At 38.2% G+C, this 19441-nt stretch overlaps 2 protein-coding genes across 2 annotated transcripts in view; one reads left to right on the forward strand and one right to left on the reverse strand.

Moving 5' to 3' along the window:
- The window catches only part of LOC123600901 (prostate and testis expressed protein 13-like), a 70213-nt gene that overhangs the window by 3819 nt on the left and 46953 nt on the right, over positions 1–19441 (reverse strand). The gene's annotated exons all lie outside the window — the stretch shown is intronic.
- PATE3 (prostate and testis expressed 3) lies at positions 7123–10696 on the forward strand. Its single transcript, XM_045483391.1, has 3 exons — positions 7123–7359; positions 9184–9306; positions 9807–10696. Exons 1-3 carry the CDS (start codon positions 7311–7313, stop codon positions 9929–9931), a joined length of 297 nt encoding a protein of 98 aa, XP_045339347.1. The 5' UTR covers positions 7123–7310; the 3' UTR covers positions 9932–10696.

A 19441-nucleotide genomic window follows, 5' to 3' on the forward strand; every position in this document is an offset into this window, starting at 1 on the left:
CGTGAAACACTCGGAAGCAAAGGACCCAGCTAAGCCACACCGATTCCTGACCAACAGAAACTTCGAAATAATATATTTTGTTGTTCTAAGCCACTAAGGTTTAGGAAATTGGCTACACAGCAGATCATGAATATATTGGCTGAAAGCACAGAGGACTGCAGCGCAAAGCCACAGCAGCACCTGATGGGAAAGGAAAGAGCCCCAGAGTGGGGGAGTTATGTAGGAGTGAGGGGGGCCGTACCAATAGTGACAGAAGGTGCGGAGGAGGAGGAAAAAACTTCCCACTGCTCCAGCCATGCCCTACACACTAGCTTCACCTCCTCCCTGCATGCGCCACCCTCCCGACCACAGACTAACAATCTCCCTGCAGCTGTGGTAACCCCAGAAGTGTGTGTGTGTGTGTGTGTGTGTGTGTGGTAAACAACCTGGACTTTTTCCCATAGGGGAAAAGCTGTGGCCCACTCTCTACCTCTGAGCCCTTCAACCCTAATGACTTTTCTGAACTACAGACACTGTGGCTGATGATAGTCAGACGTTGGAGCTTCTGGCAACAAAGAGGTAACGTCCACTTGGAGATTGCGACTTCTCACCTCCTTGACACAGCTCTAGCCCTTTTGAAAAGCAGCTATGGATCTGCTACTGAGTGCTAATGAAAACTGAAGCCCAGTCCAAGGAAGCCTTGTGATGTATTTTCTAGGCTGATATTCACATTTGGGAGTGAGTCAACTCAGACTTGATAACTCAGTAAAGGGGCAGGGTTCAAAAGCTCAAAAGGCCTCACTAGTCACATGAAATGGTATATTCGTGAGACATATGAAGTATATTCTCAATTGTAGCCTACTGTTGTATTTTCTTAGTAGTGATTTTCAGAAATCAGAAGACTTGAATTTTGATGAAGTTAAATTTATAATTTTTTTCTTTTATGATTTGTGTTTCCATGTTTCATTATAGAAGTCTTTGCCTACTTGAATGTGGTGAATATCTTCTCTTAAATTTTCTTCTAGAAGATTTATCATTTTAGTTTGTATATATCATATATAATCCATGTAAAGTTAATATTTCTGTATGGTGTAAAGGCAAAGTTACATCTTTCGCCATATGGCTATCCAGTTGTTCTTGCACAGTTTGTTGGAAGGACTTCTGATTTGATAATTCACCATTACGTGGATGTTAATAGACACTCTATCAAAATTTAAAAGTTCTCTTCTATTGTTATTTGATGATAATTTTATTATAAATTGATATTCGGTTTTTATCATTGAAGTTTTGTTTCTCTTCTTCCATGAATGGGGACAATTAAATTGATTCCTTCCTCTAATGTCAAACCTTCCTTGCATTCCTCAAACTGGTGCAGCCACTCAGGAAAATAGTATGGAGGTTCCTCAAAAAATTAAAAATAGAACTACCCTATGACCCAGCAATTGCACTACTAGGCATTTATCCAAAGGATACAACTGTGTTGTTTCAGTGGGGCACAAGCACCCCAATGTGTACAGCATCTATCAACAATAGCCAAAGTATGGAAAGAGCCCAAATGTCCATTGACTGGTGAATGGATAAAGATGTGGTACATACATATACAATGGAATATTACTCGGCGATTAAAAAGAATGAAGTCTTGCAACTGCAACAATGTGAGTGGAAGTAGAGCATACTATGCTTAGCAAAATAAGTCAGAGATAGATAAATATCATATGGCTTCACTTATATGTGGAATTTAAGATACACAACAGATGAACATAGAGGAAGGGAAGGAAAAATAAGACAAAAACAGAGAGGGAGGCAAACCATAAGAGATTCTTAACCACAGAGAACAAACTGAGGGCTGCTGGTGGGGTGCCGGGAGGGGAGAAGGGCTAAATGGGCAAGGGGCATTAAGGAGGGCACTTGTTGGGATGAGCACTAGGTATTATATGTAAGTGATGAATCACGAGATTCTGTTCTAGAAATCATTATTACACTATATGTTAAATAACTTGGATGTAAATCTAAAAAATTTTTTAATTAAAAAAATTTAAATAGTTAATAACCTCCCAAAATAGAGAGCCCCCCCGCCCCCGCCCCGTACCCTCCATAGGTTCACTGGTGAATTCTACCAAAAACTTAAGGAAGAAATTATACAGATTCTCTACCATCTCTTCCAGAAAATAGAAATAGAGGGACCATTTCCTAACAAAATATGGAATAAAACAGAATAAAACTACTTATTCTACAGATTTTAAAAACAATAATAATAAACATTATTAATAATTTGAACTTACACAATGTTATATGTCAAGCATGTATCAATAACTCTGGGAAAATATTAATGAAAGGGACAAAAGATTTGAACAGATGTTCAGTCTGTTTACTAATGAAGCACACGAAAAGAGCCAAATAAATTGACAACAAATTTTGTATTTCAATTCCATCCTGCTAAAGCTTTTCCCACAGCACTTAAACATTTGCAAGAGGGTGAGAGGGAGATGTTGGCCAATGAGTACAAACTTACAGTTAGAAAATGACTAAGTTCTAGGAATTTAATGCACAGCATTGCGATTACAAGTCACAGTCTTGTGTTACATTTCTTGAAAGTTGCTAAGTTACACAAAGCTATATGTCAATTATATCTGAATAAAGTTGGGGGAAAAGAACATAAATTTGCAAGGATATTGACCTCTACCTTCTTCTTTAATATCGGCAATTCAGCCAAGAAATCTTTAATTTTTCAGTAACACCTTAACGATAAATACAGGACCTTGAGTGCAAATTTTTATCTCATTCAGATGGTTAAAGGTATCTTTTAGGTGAGCCAGACCATGAATAAAGTCCTCTTTTTCAAATTGTTTCAAGAGTAGGTTTGCTTTTTCTTTAAAAAGTAAACAAACAAATAAATCTTATCAAAATCGGTACTAAAGTTTGTCCCTTTGAAAGCCAGAGAACTTCGGTGGTGACAGAGATTTTCTTATTCCCCGCAAAGGCATTTTTTAAATGTGATGATTTAGAAAATTACTTTGGATAAAGTCGATGGCTCTTTTGGCTGATGACAGAATTTCTTTTAGAGTTGTTTGAATAGTCTTTTGTCAGTGCATGTCTGTCACAAAACAAGTGAGTAGCTAGGAGGCAAGGAAAACCAGACGCCCACCCAGCATTGTAGGAGTTCCGTTCTGTCTGCAGAAAGAGACAGGAAGCTTTTGCTTCCCTCAAAGTTCTGCATGATAAAACCACCTTTTTTACCTATTGACAAAAAGTCGTTGACTTTTACACTTCCCAGGGGAGACTCATGACGTAAGAATTCTTCAATGGCTTCAGCATGCGCAGAGCAAGCAAAACCAGAAGGAAATGGGAAGCTTGGCAACACTGAAGGGGCTTTAGTTTCATCCCATTGTAAAATGAAGGGGTGTGGCATAAGTGCCAATTCCTCAATGGCTGCTTCAAGGTTTTAAAGAAATAGGAACTGTTGGACAAGGAAAATGAATGACAGTTTTTTCCTTCATTGCAGTCCACGAATCAGTGCCGACATGGTTCACCAAAGTTTATCCGATATAAGTGGAGCTTCTATTTATTCAGCAGGCTGATAAGAAAATGTGCAGAAGCCCCAAGAAAAGAGTTTTGTAAAATGGCACAACTACGTTTAGAAACACGCCAAATCTTTCCAACTGAGCTTTCTTATTAGGAAAAATTCCAAATTCTAAGATATAGTTTCTGGACAGACAGAAGTGAGATGCACTTTTACTCTATCTGCATTCACAAGAACATTTACACACACACACACACACACACACACACACACACACACACATACACAAAACCACTGTGACCTTTGTGTCCTAGTAAGTTCAACGATGCAAATGAAGACATCTGATTCCTGTTTTTTCACTTACTTCTATTAGGAACAAAATCTTAGGCACTGCTAACGTTTTGTAGTTTGTTGCCAACATTGAATATGGAACGGAGTGATTGATATCCTTTAGAGTGTAGCCAAGAGCGGGATGCCCCAAGATGGACCACTTTGGCATGAAAATTATTTTGAGTTAAAAAGCAATCAATCAAAAGCCAGCAGATTCAGGAAAAGCACCCCTCAACCTCTTGAAAGAATTTAGATGGAGGACCTGCTCTAGGAAGAGAGCTACCACCCATAGATAAAACTCCAACATGGTAAGAGCTAGGTATGGTAGATGGGAGGAACCTAGTTCTCCATGTCCCACTGTTTCGGAGTGGCCCAGCAAATACTTGTTTACCAAATATTTACTCTTTTTTTAAAACTTCCCATAAATTGCATTCCTATCCTCTGAGGTCCCAGACCCTTGTCCCCTTTTCCTTAGTTTGGGGATATATATATACACGCACACACACATATATATATATATATATATATATATATATACACGCATATATATGTATATATATGTGCGTGTATATATATATATATATATATATATATATATATATTCTATGTCTGTGTGGATCCGCCATAGATATGCTATTAAATTTGATTTTCTCCTGTTAATCTGTCTCATGTCAATTGATTCTTAGTCTGGCTAGAAGGATCTTGAAGGGGACAGCAATTCTTGCTCCCCGACAAGAGGTTAGTGAAAAATTTAAAATTTTCTAGCAAGGTTCATGGACCTCACGAAACTAAGAGGCCACTAAACCCCATATTAATAAATTTTGCTCAGGAACCAAGATAAGGTGCTAACAAAAATCTGTTACCACACCTGCATAAATTCAGTCCATAAACAGTCCTAAAAGGGTTTTTTGAAACCTTTCATTACCATCAGGACTTTTCATCTAAAACATTATATTAACAGCAATATTGTGAACAAAGAGAATGTTAGTGACACTGATCTATGCTTGAACCTCAGCCGGGCTGCTTCATGGATGCTTCACCACCAGGGTGTTGTGAGGGCTCCATGAAACGATGCAAGTAGAAGTGGCTGGCCCCATGTGTGGCACATAGCAAGCACTCAATAAATGTTGGTTTTGTTCTTCTCTCCTTCACCTCTCTTATCACCAGCAATTGGAAGAGGAGGGTGATTTCCCTAGGCCCTGCAAACAGGCTCCTCTCCACCAGACTTTTTAAAGATCATTATTCCACACTCTATATACACTCTGAAAAGCCATTACTTCCCCTGGAAGCCAAGGAACAAAGCAGCCTGACTTCTGACTCTATGTCCGTTCCCTCCAAAAAACAAAAGGGCAGCATTTAGAAGCCAGATTAAGAGGGTTGCTCATCTGTGGTATCACCAAGATTTCAGTTACCAACCCTGAAGCCAAGAATAAATATGAGGACACAATGTTCTGCTGTCTCATCAGAGCAGGACAAATGGCATCTAGGCTGAGTAGATGGCCTTCTTGCCATGGGGTGCATTAATATGGGACTCTGTATCAGTGGGATTGTGGATAGTGGTATCATGTGAGATTTATCCATCATATGCTCAGCACATCACCATGTGCCAGGCAAAATGCTAGGTCAGAATAACAGATCTTAGTATCCATATTCATGATTTACATTATGAAACCATGGAATGTTAAAGTCGTAAAGGACCATAGAATTGTTGAAGTCTAAAAATCACAGATAAATGGCTTGCTAAAGATGCCATGAATTACATAGTAATCAACCAAAAGTCTCAGACTCCCAGGAAAATCCTCTTTTTCCATCGTACCACACAGCCTCTAGTAGGTTCTAATACTTATTCTTTCCAATGCCGTGCTAAATGAAGAAGGAAAATGTTTCCAAGAAAATACTTGATGGGTAAGGTTCTGGGGGAGGATGAGGAGTAAGTCAGGTACCCAATGTTTGGGTAGAATTGCAAAACTTCACAATCTTAACTAGAAATAATCCAGCAGAAAGGAGATTCAAAACTCAATGGGCCTTTCAGAAAGCATCTGCCAAGGGGAACCTTGAAAGAAGAGTAGACACTGGAAACCAACTGCAGTTTAACCTGGAATGTTCTTTACTTCATTTGCTATGGTTTTAGAGTCATTCTCTTTAAACAGATAAATCAGAGAAAATAGGTGACAAATGAAACGCCCTGATAGCCTTGTAAACCCAAGCACCAAAGGCTCAGGGCTTTGCCTTCTTGATAAGCCTTTGAAAAGTCCTGAAAAAAATGCCATCCAGTTTCTAAGATGCCCTCCTGAAATATGGCAGAATAGAAAACTAGACTCAAGACTTCACAATCTGGCTTTTCATTCTAGAATCAATTCTTTTCGAAGAAACGAATTCCCTCATGTTTCTCTTCTTGGGCAATGATCGGCTCCACGTTCTGGTCATAGAAAAAGAACATTGTAACTTTTGTGGTATTTGACGTAAGACTTCATGTCACCCAATCTTCACCTGATATCTAAAAATGTCATACTTGATATGTTTTAATGAACGTATTGTTCCTATAAGCAAGAATATGTCCTTAAATTAGCTCTGCATGGAAGATTCCCAATACCTCTTGCCAAGGTGCCATCAGCTCACTGACACAGGTTAAAGCAGACTTGGAATGCCAGGGTTAGTCATGGTTTCCCAGTGCTTTACCCATGGTGAGCCTTAACTGAGTTAACTTTTGTAGAGATAGATACCTAAATCATAGAAAAACGAGCCAGTTCACAATATAAATTTGGTAAAGATCATGTTGTGTGGTAATTCTAGCAAGAATCTCCCAGCCCTACAGAGTAAATAGTCCCTGACTGTGGAGGACAGATTTCTGCTAAGGTGAAGTCGTTCTGGGCTGAGAATCAGAAGTTCTAGGTTGAAGGCCCAGCTTGGTCATAGATTATACATCTTTTTCTCTTTCATTCTCCTGTTTCTTCCCCATCGGGCGAGGAGCTACGTGATCTTTTCTTACTTATACATTGCTCTACGTGCACACACAGAACTGTACCTGGAACACCAAAGTTCTCAATAATACTTATTCATTGATTGTATGAATAAATCTCCAAGAGGCATTGAATCAAGGTGGTTGAAAGGTGGCCTCCACTAGATATGTAATCATGGGTAAGATACTGGACCTCACCAAGCCCCAGTTTCCCTCTCTGTAAAATTAGAATAAGAATGATAATGTAGTAACTATAACAATAATTGCTGTGCTAAAGATTATAATTAAAAAACCAAGTTAGCTTAATGTAAACCCCCAAATTTACTAATTATCTTTATGCTTTGCTATGGGGTACAGACAGAATGAACTTGAGCTTCCAGAGAAAAGCTTGTGTGATTGGTTTCCCTCAGGCATGAATAATTCCTGCCCTGTGAAGAAGAAGGTTTCCTCCCTATAGCCTAAAGAGCTGCTCTTGCAGTTCCTGGCTTCTTTTCCTCCTGTACAGAAGACTTCTGGTTCAGGATGGACAAACATTTCTTGATAGTCTCCTTCCTTTTCTGCTTCATTGTAGGTGAGTCACAGACCTGAGAAGTGGGCTCCAGAGGCAGGATCTCAGGAGCCCTTGGAAACTCTACATGTACAGGCGGTATCCACGGAGGGCTGAGCCTTGACCATGTTTATAAGGGAGGGGAAGCCATTCTTCAGAATGCTCCTTCTGCCTTACGGGCCAACTTTTCTGACCTTTTCAACATTCTGCCATTCCTCACCAGGGGCTCAAGCCTCTATGGCTGCCCCTTCCTACTCTTTCCCCATTCTGTCCCTACCATTCCCTATAATCTAAAATCCTAGCAAGATTTTCCTTAGGTCATCCTTTCCATTCATAAATCTGTATCCCATTTGCTGTGACAGCTGGTCAGTCTATAATGAATAATTTTGTAGTTTGTTTTAGACAGTGACTTTTGATACCCTTATCAGGGAGTTTATATGAAAACAAGTGATTATAGGAGAGGAAATACTGGATGCTCTAGAACCAGAATTTTTAAATTGCTGTCTTAACATGGATGGAACAGGAAGGTATTATGCTAAGTGAAATAAGTCAGTCAGAGAAAGACAGACACCATATGTTTTCACTGATAAGTGGATCTTGAGAAACTTAACAGAAGACCATGGGGGAGGGGAAGGGGAAAAAAAAGTTACAGAGAGGGAGGGAGGCAAATCATAAGAGACTCTTGGATACTGAGAACAAACTGTGGGTTGATGGGGGGTGGGGGAGAAGGGAAAGTGGGTGATGGGCGTTGAGGAGGTCACTTGTTGGGATGAGCACTGGGTGTTGTATGGAAACCAATTTGTCAATAAATTATATTAAAAAATAAATAAAACAAGAACAATTATTTCTCACTAAAATTTTTTTTTAAATTGCTGTTTTAAAATCTCTGTACCTTTGGTTACTCATCTGAGAAATGGGGAAATACTCACGAGGCTCTTGTGATGATTAAATCAGATGCAAAGTGCGAAAGCATGGCCCAAATCAGATGCTCAATAAATGCTACTTTCCTTTCTCACCTAGGTGCACCAGGGAGAGGTTTTTTGTTTGTTTTATTAAACCTGTATTTCTGACTAGGTTATCCCACAATACCATGGGAAGTGTTACTAACATGTTGTAATTCATGAGGACTTTACATACATTCAATTCAAAGTTCAAAATTACAGAGTATATTACTTCATAATATCTAAGTGGCGAATGTTAGTAACCTAGCTTGGGTAAAATATTTTATTCTTTTTTTATTTTTTAAAAATGTTTATTTTTGAGAGAGAGAGAGACAGAGAGAGACAGAGACAGAGTGTGGGCGGGAGAGGGGCAGAGAGAGAGGGAAACACAGAATCTGAAACAGGCTCCAGGCTCTGTCAGCACATGGCCGGACAAGGGACTCGAACCCACGAACTGAGAGATCATGACCTGAGCGGAAGTCGGACGCTCAACCGACTGAGCCACCCGGGTGCCCCTTGGGTAAAATAGTTTAAAGCATTCACCCTCATTATTACACTCCCACCTATCTACAGTGCTGCCAAGTTGGCTAGGCCATCATTAACAGAACCGTTTTAAAGCTGGAAAAACCAAAGTCATGGGGGCTAAATCTTTGCTCTGAGTTACCTAGGTTAAAACTGCTAAAATAGGGATCCGAAGAATCCTTTTATACTCACAATCGCATTGCTCTGTGATACAAGTTGGTGAGAGCTCCAACTGCTTACTACCTGCTATTCTACCCACCACCAGCTCCTCATCCACCGCCCCCGCCCCCGTCACCCCTACTCCTCCACCCTCCACAATCACGTCTAGATAATTCCAGCTCCTTCCGAAGTGTCCCTGGTCTGACACCAGCTCTACACTCTCCAGCAGTGACACCTCTGAAGTGCGTAACGTGCCACCTTCGCACACGGACAGATCGCTGTAGAAGAGGCTTTGGTTCCTGTATTGCTCAGACGTTTGAGTCGTGCATGTCTTTAAAGATCTTCCAGGGTAAGTTAGAGGGCCAGTAGAGGTACCGTGAAAATCTTAGAAAATTCTTAGGAGAGCACTTCAGCGGTTTTGTATCCCAGACTACGGCCAGTCTGAGGAACCGACGGGCAGAATGCCTCTGAGCTCAGGTCCCTGTGCATGCAGACAGGAGAGGACTGGGGGAAATGAGACAGGAGGAAGAAGACGGGGCCCTATATTCCCCACGAAACGGACCAGATTCTAACTCTGAAGACGCTAAAGCACTAGTTGCTAATCTACCGGGAAAGGAAATGAAACAGCTATATAGGGTTGTAGGGACCTCAGGCAAACGAACATGAAGGGGGCCGGTGGTTTCTACATCTCCCCGCCTCAGTCCTCATGGTACGGATACGCTGTGAAGCCATCCCTAAACCCACCCTGATGCCTAATTAAATTTCCACGGGCAGGAATAGTGCCGGGTTTGACTGGTCTTTAGAAAACTTAGATCACTGACTTATTTTCTATGTTCTTTCTTACTACAGATAACATTCTGCAGTTATCATACATGGTGTGCCAGAAATTCTGCAGAGACTTGACATTTGATTTCCACAATCGGACTTACGTTCATAAATGTTGCAGATACAATTATTGTAACATCGAAATCTAAGATATTTGCCCTCCCGAGGCCTCACTCTGAAGTGTTGATGTTTCTCACCCTTCATACCCTGCCTGCCCTTGCTTTTTTGCCTTGTCTGTCTTGTAAGCACCCCAGCTGTCTCTTGAATTCAGTGTCACCCTTCCTGGCACCTCCAGCTCTGTTTCTATCTCAGTCAGAGGATAATGATTCTGAACAACAGACCTCTCCCATGACAGGCATTGGCATTTCTATACTCAAGAATCCTGTCCCAAGAGGCTCTGTACAGCGAAATTTAAAACAAGGCTGTTCCCAAACCCTATGATCAGCTAAGATAGTTGAGGTGGACTAGAAGCACTTCAGCTGAACATTCACAAATACTTTTGTCTTAAACTCCCATTTTTATCATTACTGTAATTAAGCAGAAATAGCAGCAAAATGGATGGTGGACACTTGAGATTTTCCTCTACAGACACAATCTTATTTTCCAAGTGGACAGTGTTCACTTCAAACTCAGTCATGATTTTCTTGGCACCTGCAAAGTACACCCGTATACAACGTTAGTATGAAGGAGAAAATAAGGAAATTCCTGCCACTGTGATATTCATAGCTCACACATGGCCACTTGTAGGTCTGTTAATATGTAGTCCAGATACATCACAACTGTCCTTTATTCTCTTTCCTCTCCTAATCTTTCTCTGCTGCTTACCTCTATGTTACAATATGCAAAAGGAACCAATTCAAACTGGATTATAAATTGAATAGGAAACGTACCCAATAAAACTAGAAGAAAGCATAGCATGCATTTATAACTTTGGAATAGGCAAAGGTTACTTAAACATGACCTAAAAAGCAAAATCATTTTTAAAAATTGATAAATCAGACCACATTAAAATTAACAATGTCTGTTCACTAGAATGTATCATTAAGAGAGTAAAAAGGCAAGTTAAAGACTTGGAAGATATTTGCAATACTTATATCCTCCATAGAACTTGTATCCAGAATGCAAAAATAATTCTTACAAAAAGCTGAGGGACTTTATTATTTTTTTTAATATATGAAATTTACTGTCAAATTGGTTTCCATACAACACCCAGTGCTCATCCCAAAAGATGCCCTCTTTAATGCTCATCACCCACCCTCCCCTCCCTCCCACCCCCCATCAACCCTCAGTTTGTTCTCAGTTTTTAAGAGTCTCCCATGCTTTGGCTCTCACTGAGGGACTTTATTACCACTAGACCTGACTTGCAAGAAATGCTGAAAGGAGTTATTTAAGCTGAAATAAAAAGAAGCTAATCAATGGCATGAAAACATACAAAAATACACAATACACTGCTTTAGCTTCATGTACAGTCAGACCTAGAAAATTCTAATAGGATGGTGTGTTAACCACCTAACTATATAGTACAAAGGGCAAAAGGGAAACCATTAGTATAATTGTAGCTCCTGTAATTATTAATAAATACACAATATAAGAGATAAATAATAGCCTCAAAATAAAAGGGGGGAAGCTTTTGTAGACAATCAAAGGTAAATTACCATCAGCTTAAACTGGACTATTTAATCTACTTGACACTTGATCTCCACCATCAGACTTAGGTGCAAAAATGATGTAACTACAATTATTGTAACTTCAATAAGACTCATGGTAAGCACAAAGCAAAAACCTAGAGTAGATGCATAAAAGCTAAACAAAGGGGAGAAAGAGCAAACGACCATGGAAAACATCAATTTGCAAAGACAGGCAGAGACAGAGAGAAGAAAGAAACAAAATAGACACAAAACAACCAGAAAACAATCAATAAGATGGCATTAGTAAGTCCGTACATATCCATAACAACTCTAAATGTAAATGGATCGAATTCCCCGGTCAAAAAAGGGCACAGAGTGGCTGAATGAATAAAACAAGATCCAACTGTATGCTGCCTATAAGAGGTTCCCTTCAGTTTTAAGGACACACATAGGCTCAAAGTGAAAGCATGGAAAAATGATATCCCATACAAGCGAAACCAAAATAAAGCAGGGTAGCTACACTTATATCACACAAAACAGATTTTAAGCCAAAAATAGTAATCAGAGGAAAAGAAGGTCAATACATAATGGTAAAGGAGCTAATTCATCCAAAAGATATGAGAATTATAAATATATGCAAACTTAACATTGGAGCACCTAAATGTATTAAGCAAACACTAACAGATTAAAGAAGAAATAGACAATGACACAATAGTAGCAGGAAACTTCAATACTCCACTTTCAGCAATGGATAGATCATCCAGACAGAAAATCAACGAGTAAACAATGGACTTGAAGCATGCCTTAGACCAAATGGACCTAATGGACATTTGTAGAACATTCTATCCAACAGGGACAGAATACACATTCTTCTCAAGTGCACATGTAACATTCCCCAGGATAGACCATATAACGGGACACAAAACAAGTCCTAGCAAATTTAAAAAGATTGAAATCATACCACGTATCTTCTGACCACAAGGTTATGAAACCAGAAATCAATAACAAGAAGAAACTGAGAAATCTACAAACATGTGGAAGTTAAATAACACACTCCAGAACAACCAATGGTTCAAAGAAGAAATCAAAAGAAAAAATAAGATATATACATACATATATATATATGTATATGTGTGTGTGTATATATATACACACACACATATACATATATATATAGGGAGAGAGAGAGAGAGAGGGAAGCAAAAATGGAAATACATGGGAATGCAAGCTGGTGCAGCCAGTCTGGAAAACAGTATGGAGGTTCCTCAAAAAGCTAAAAATAGAACTACCCTACGACCCAGCAATTGCACTACTAGGTATTTATCCAAGGGATACAGGTGTGCCGTTTTGAAGGGACACATGCACTCCAATGTTTATAGCAGCACTATCAACAATAGCCAAAGTATGGAAAGAACCCAAATGTCCATCGATGGATGAATGTATAAAGAAGATGTGGTATATATATACAATGGAGTATTACTCGACAATCAAAAAGAATGAAATCTTGCCATTTGCAACTATGTGGCTGGAACTGGAGGGTATCACACTAAGTGAAATTAGTCAGTCAGAGAAAGACAAAAATCATATGATTTCATTCATATGAGGACTTTAAGGGACAAAACAGATGAACATAGGGGAAGGGAAGGGAAACAAAAATAATATAAAAACAGGGAGGGGGACAAAACAGAAGAGACTCATAAATATGGAGAACAAACTGAGGGTTACTGGAGGGGTTGTGGAAGGGGGGATGGGCTAAATGGGTAAGGGGCACTAAGGAATCTACTCCTGAAATCACTGTTGCACTATATGCTAACTAATTTGGATGTAAATTTTAAAAATAGAATTTAAAAAAATCGAAACACAACATACCAAAACCTATGATATGCTACAAAAGCAGTTCTGAGAGGGAAGTTATAGCAATAAATGCATATATTCAGAAAATATATATCAAATAAACAATCTAACTTTATACCTGAAAGAACTAGAAAAACAAAACAAAATAAGCCCACAGCTAGCAGAAGCAAGGAAATAGCAAAGATCAGAATAGAAATAAATAAAACAAAGACAAGAAAAACAATGTGAAAAATCAACAAAACTAAGATCTCCTTTTTCAAAAAAATAAACAAATTGACAAACCATTAGGTAGGCTAACTAAAAAGAGAGGGAGAGAGAGAGAGAAGATTCAAATTATAAAATCAGAAATGGAAGAGGAGACATTACACTGATAACACAAAATAAGAATTATAAGAGACTACTAAGAACAATCATATGCCAACTAATTGATTAACCTAGGAGAAATGGATCAATTGCTAGAAACATACAACCTACCAAGACTGAATCAGGGAGAAATGAAAATCTGAATAGACCAATGATGAGTAAGGAGATTGAGTCACTAATCAAAATCCTTCCAACACAGAAAACTCCTGGATCAGATGGCTTCACCAGCAAATTCTATCAAACATTTAAAGAAGAATTAACATTCTCGCAGTTCATGGATTCGAGGCCTGCATCAGGTTTTGTGCTGACAGCTCAGAGCCTGGAGTCTGCTTTGGATTCTGTGTCTCCCTCTCTGTCTGCCCCTCCCCTGCTCACACTCTGTCTCTGTCTCTCAAAAATAAACAAACATTTGGGGTGCCTGGGTGGCTCAGTTTGTTAAGCTTCTGACTTCGGCTCAGGTCATGATCTCACAGTGTGTGAGTTCAAGCCCTGCCTGGGGCTCTGTGCTGACAGCTCGGAGCCTGGAGCCTGCTTCAGATTCTGTGTCCCCCTCTCTCTCTGCCCCTCCCCTGCTCATTCTCTGCCTCTCTCTCTGTCAAAAATAAATAAACATTAAAAAAAAAAATTTTTTTTTTTTTTTTAATTAAAAAAGGGGCACCTGGGTGGCTCAGTTGGTTGAGCATCCGACTTTGGCTCAGGTCATGATCTCACAGTCCATGAGTTCGAGCCCCGCGTCGGACTCTGTGCTGACAGCTCAGAGCCTGGAGCCTGCTTCGGATTCTGTGTCCCCCTCTCTCTCTGCCCCTCCCTTGCTCATGCTCTGTCTCTCTCTCTGTCAAAAATAAATAAACATTAAAGAAAAATTTTAAAGAAGAATTAACATCAATGTTCATACTCTTTCAAAAAATTAAAAGGAGGGAACATTTCTAAATTCATTTTACAAGGCCAACATTATCCTGATCCCAAAGCCAGATAAAAACATTAAAAAATTATAGGCCAATATCCCTGGTAAATATAAAAATCTCAACAAAATATTAGCAAATTCAACGACATATTGAAAAGATTAATCACCGTGACCAAAGGGGATTTATGTCTGGGATCCGAGGATGGCTCAACATATGCACATTGATAAATCTGATATACCACATTGGTAGAATAAAAAATTAAAATCATATCATCATCTCAATAGATGCAGAAAAGCATTTGACAAAATATAACAACATTTCATGAGAATAAAATCATCAAAGAAATGGTTATAGGGGAAATATACCTCAACATAATAAAACCTATATATAACAAGCCCACAGTTAACATTATACATACAATGAAAAGTTGAAAGCTTTTCCTCTAAGATCAGGAACATGATAAACGTGCTCACTCTCACCACTCTTATTCAAGATATACTGGAAGTCCTAATCATAGTAATTAGGCAAGAAAAAAAAAAAAAAACAAAAGATGAGAAAGGAAGAAGCAAAATTGCCATTATTTGCAGATAATACGAACATTATACAGAAAACTCTGAAGATGTAACCAAAAAGCTACTGGAACTAAGCAACAAATTCAGGGGAATTGGTGGATATAAAATCAGCACAGAGAAATTGGTTGCATCTGTACAAAACATCTGAAAAAGAAATAAAGACAACTATCTCCTTCAAAATAGCATTCAAACAAACAAAAAAAGTACTTAGGAATAAATCTAAGGAATAAATTTAAGGAAGGAAGTGAAAATTCTATACAATGAAAACTACAAGACATTGATGAAAGAAATTAAAGAAGATACAAACAAATGGAAAGATATCCCATGTTCATAAATTGGAAGAATTAATATTGCTAAAATATCTATCCATATATGCAAAGCCATTTATAGATTCAACACAATTCCTATCAAAATTCCAACAGCATTTTTTACAGAAATAGAAAATCAATACTAAAATTTGTATGGAACTACAAAAGACCCTGAGTAGAAAACCAGTCATGAGAAAGAGGAACAAAGCTAGAGGCGTCACAATTCTTGATATCAAACTATACCACAAAGCTGTAAAAATTAAAGCAGTATGGTACTGGCATAAAAATAGAAGGATAGACCAAAAGAACAGAACAGAGAGCCCAGAACTAAACTCTTGCATTTATGGTCAATTGATATTTAACAAGGGAGTCAAGAACACTCAATGGAAAAAGGATAGTCTCTTCAACAAATAATGTTGGGGAAAGTGGATAACCAGATGAAAAAAGAAAGGAAGAAAGAAAGAAAGAAAGAAAGAGAGAGAGAAATTGGACCCCTATCTTACACCACTCACAAATATTAATTTGAAATGTATTAAAGACTTAAACAAAAGACATAATACTGTAAACTCATAGATGAAAACATAGGAAAGAAACTTCTTAACATTGGTCTTGGCAAATATTTTTTTAGGTATGATACCAAAAGCACAAACAATGAAAGTAAAATTCAACAAGTGGGTTTCAATCAAATTAAAAGCTTCTACACAGCCAAAACACAAAAAATAAAATGAAAAGATAACTTGCAAAATAGGAGATGATGTTTCCAAGCCATATATCAGATAATGGGTTAATATCCAAAATGTATAAAGAATTCATACAATTCAGTAACACTAAAACAACTTATGGCATTTATTGAGCACCTAATACATGCCAGGCAATTAATATAAGATCTAATTTCTTTCTTGCAACAACTCCGTAAAGAAGATGCTATCATATTTGTTTCATAAATAAGGAAACTGGGGTTCTGAGATATTGAGAGTAGTTTAGGGCCATTTGGTGAGATAGTAAGTAACAGCACTGGGGTGATTCAAATTGGTATGTTTGGGCTCAAAACACATCACTCTCTCTATGAATCCAAAGGAAGAAAGAAAGAAAGAGAGAGAGAGAGAGAGAGAGAGAGAGAGAGAGAGAGGGAAAGGGAAAAAGACAGGGAGAAAGGAAAGAAAGAAAGAAAGAGAAATAGAGAAAGAAAGAGAGAAAGAAGGGAGAGAGAGAGAGATAGGGAGGGAAGAAGGAAGGAAGGAAGAAAAAAAGAAAGAAAGGAAGAGAGAGAGAGAGAAAGGAAAGGAAAAGAAAATCCAATTAAAAACGGGCAAAAGAACGAAATAGACATTTTTCCAAAGAAGACTTCCAATGGTCAACAGGTACATGAAAAGATACTCAACATTACTAATCGCCAAAGAAATGCAAATCTAAACCATAATGAGATATCACCTCACACCTGTTAAAATGGCTGTCATCAAGAAAAATAGAGATACATATTGTTGAGAATGTAGAGAAAAAAAGGAACTCTTGGACACTGTTGGTGGGAATGTAAATTGGTAAAGCTAGCATGGAAAACAGCATGGAGGTTCCTCAAAAATTTAAAGATAGAATTACATATGGTCCAGAAATTCCACTCGTGGTTATGCATCCAAAGGAAATGAAAACAGTATATCAAAGAGATATAAGCACTCCCACGTTTACTGCAGCATTATTTATAGTAGTCAAGCTGTGAAAACAACTTATACTCATCAACAGACTAATGGATAAATAAGAGATGTGATACCCACCCCCCACCATGGGAATATTGTTCAGCCATGATAAAGAAGGAAATTCTTCCACTTGGCGACAACAGGGATGAAATTTTATAGCATTTGAGATAAATTAGATAGAGAAAGCATATATGTGGAATCTAAAAAAGCCAAACTAGTAAGAACAGAGAGTAGAAGGGTGGTTACCAAGGTCTAGGGCATGGAGGAATTAAGGAAGTGTTGTTTAAGGGTACAAACTTGCAACCAGTAGATAAGTAAGTCCAAGAGTTCTAACGCACAAAACAGTGATTATGGACAATACTGTATTATAAACTTCAATGTTGCTAAGTGACTAGATCTTACTTAATTGTTCCCACCACAAAAAAGAAATGATAATACTGTGACATAATAAAAGTGTTAGCTAATGTTTCAGTGGCAATTATATTGTAATATATCGATGTATCAAATTGACACATTGTATACATTAAATTTATACAATGTTATGTATCAATTATATCTCAATAAAATTAAACATTAAAAAAAGTATTCTTGCAGATCAATTTGATAATGAAAAACTACCAAACAAAAAAATAGGCTAAAGACTTAAACAGATCATTTACTAAAAAGGATACCCATACGGTCAATAAGCATCTGAAAAATGTTGCTGATGAGACTGTAAATTGGTACTTTGAAATATATGGTTATCTTCTCAACCTCATTATTAGGTACATCCTATGATTTAGCAGGTCTACCCTATGTAGCGAAAAGAGTGACTGGTCCATCAAAAGATGTCTATAAGAATGTTCAGGGAGGAAACAGGCCAAGAGGGATGACAGAATTAGCATAAACCACACAATCTGGAGGCATAATTACAGCTCTAATCCCTCTGATTATAAAGACTTGTCTTCTTCCTGTATGTCACTGTGGGCAATTGGACAGGCTGTTTAGCCTGTCCAATTTCCCCAGAAAGTATTTCATTCTTTAATGGAAAGTAGCTCACTGGAGAGCCGATGTGTAATTGGGGGGGGAGGGGGGGGGAGGGGTCGTCACATTTCCCTTTCAATTCCCCTATGATAGGCCTCATTGTGACTAAAATGTTTGCATTTTAATCTTTAAAAACTGTAAAGAACTATTTAATAGTTTCATTGGCTGCTACTTTTCAAGAAAGCATTTCACTTAAAACCCTAACCTTCTTGAGCCCTTTAACCATTCCCAACCATGTTAGTCCTACATCATATTAGGAAATGGCTGTAATCATTGTTTCTTGTGCCTTGAGAGCACTTGAGGCAGCTGTTTTGTTTCCTTTGAACAATAACCCACATAGAATCAATTTTTTTTAATCAGCACGATTTTCCAAATGAAGGGGTTGCCATAAAGGGAAGAGCAGGAGGAAGAGAGGGGAGTGGTAGGAAGAGGTTCATGGCTGCTTTATTGGTGATAAGTAGAAACAACCCAATTGTCCATCAACAGCAGAAAATATAAAATGTGGTATATTTATATAGTGTAACACTACACAGCAATACAAAGACTGAACTATTGCTATATGCAACATTATGGATAACTCCCAAAGGCATAGTGGTGAGCAAAAGAAGCCAGGCACAAAACAGTACAGTTCATTTCATCTATACAGTTGCACTCATATGAAGTTTAAAAACAGGACAGAAATACCATGATAGAATTCAGAAGTGTAGTTACATTTGAGGGTTATGATATAGGAAGGAACAGAGAAAGCACTACCTCAATAAAAAAAAAATTTTTTTTTTCTTCAACTGCCATTTAAATTTTCAAGGACATCTTTTCAAAAGTTGTCCCCTTCATCTGTTTATGTATTCATACCCTGCTGTTTTAATTACAGACGTTCGTAGTTGATTTCAACATTTGGAAAGGCTAGCCGTAGCAGTTTGTCTATTGCTTCTTTTGGTTTCATCAGGTATACACCTTGCATTTGCAAAAGAAAATACTTTTGCCTCTTCCTTTCAAATTCTAAGGCCTCTAATTGCTTTCTCTTGTCTAATTACATGGAGTAATTTTTTAATATTACATTCACTAACTGTAGAGGCAGAGAGCATGTATGCACACGTGTGACTGAGGGAGGGGAAGAGGGCAAGGAAGAGAGAATCTTAAGCACGCTCCACACCCAGTGGGGAGCCTGACAGGAGCTCAATCTCGCAACCATGAGATCATGACCTAAGCCAAAATCAAGAGTCCTAGCTTAACTGACTGAGCCACCCAGGTGCCCCTCCTTACTTCTTATTTTAGCATGAAACCATCTAATATTTCCCCCATCAAATAAACTACT

This window comes from Leopardus geoffroyi, chromosome D1 (assembly GCF_018350155.1).
Source record: "Leopardus geoffroyi isolate Oge1 chromosome D1, O.geoffroyi_Oge1_pat1.0, whole genome shotgun sequence".
Taxonomy (NCBI): domain Eukaryota; kingdom Metazoa; phylum Chordata; class Mammalia; order Carnivora; family Felidae; genus Leopardus; species Leopardus geoffroyi.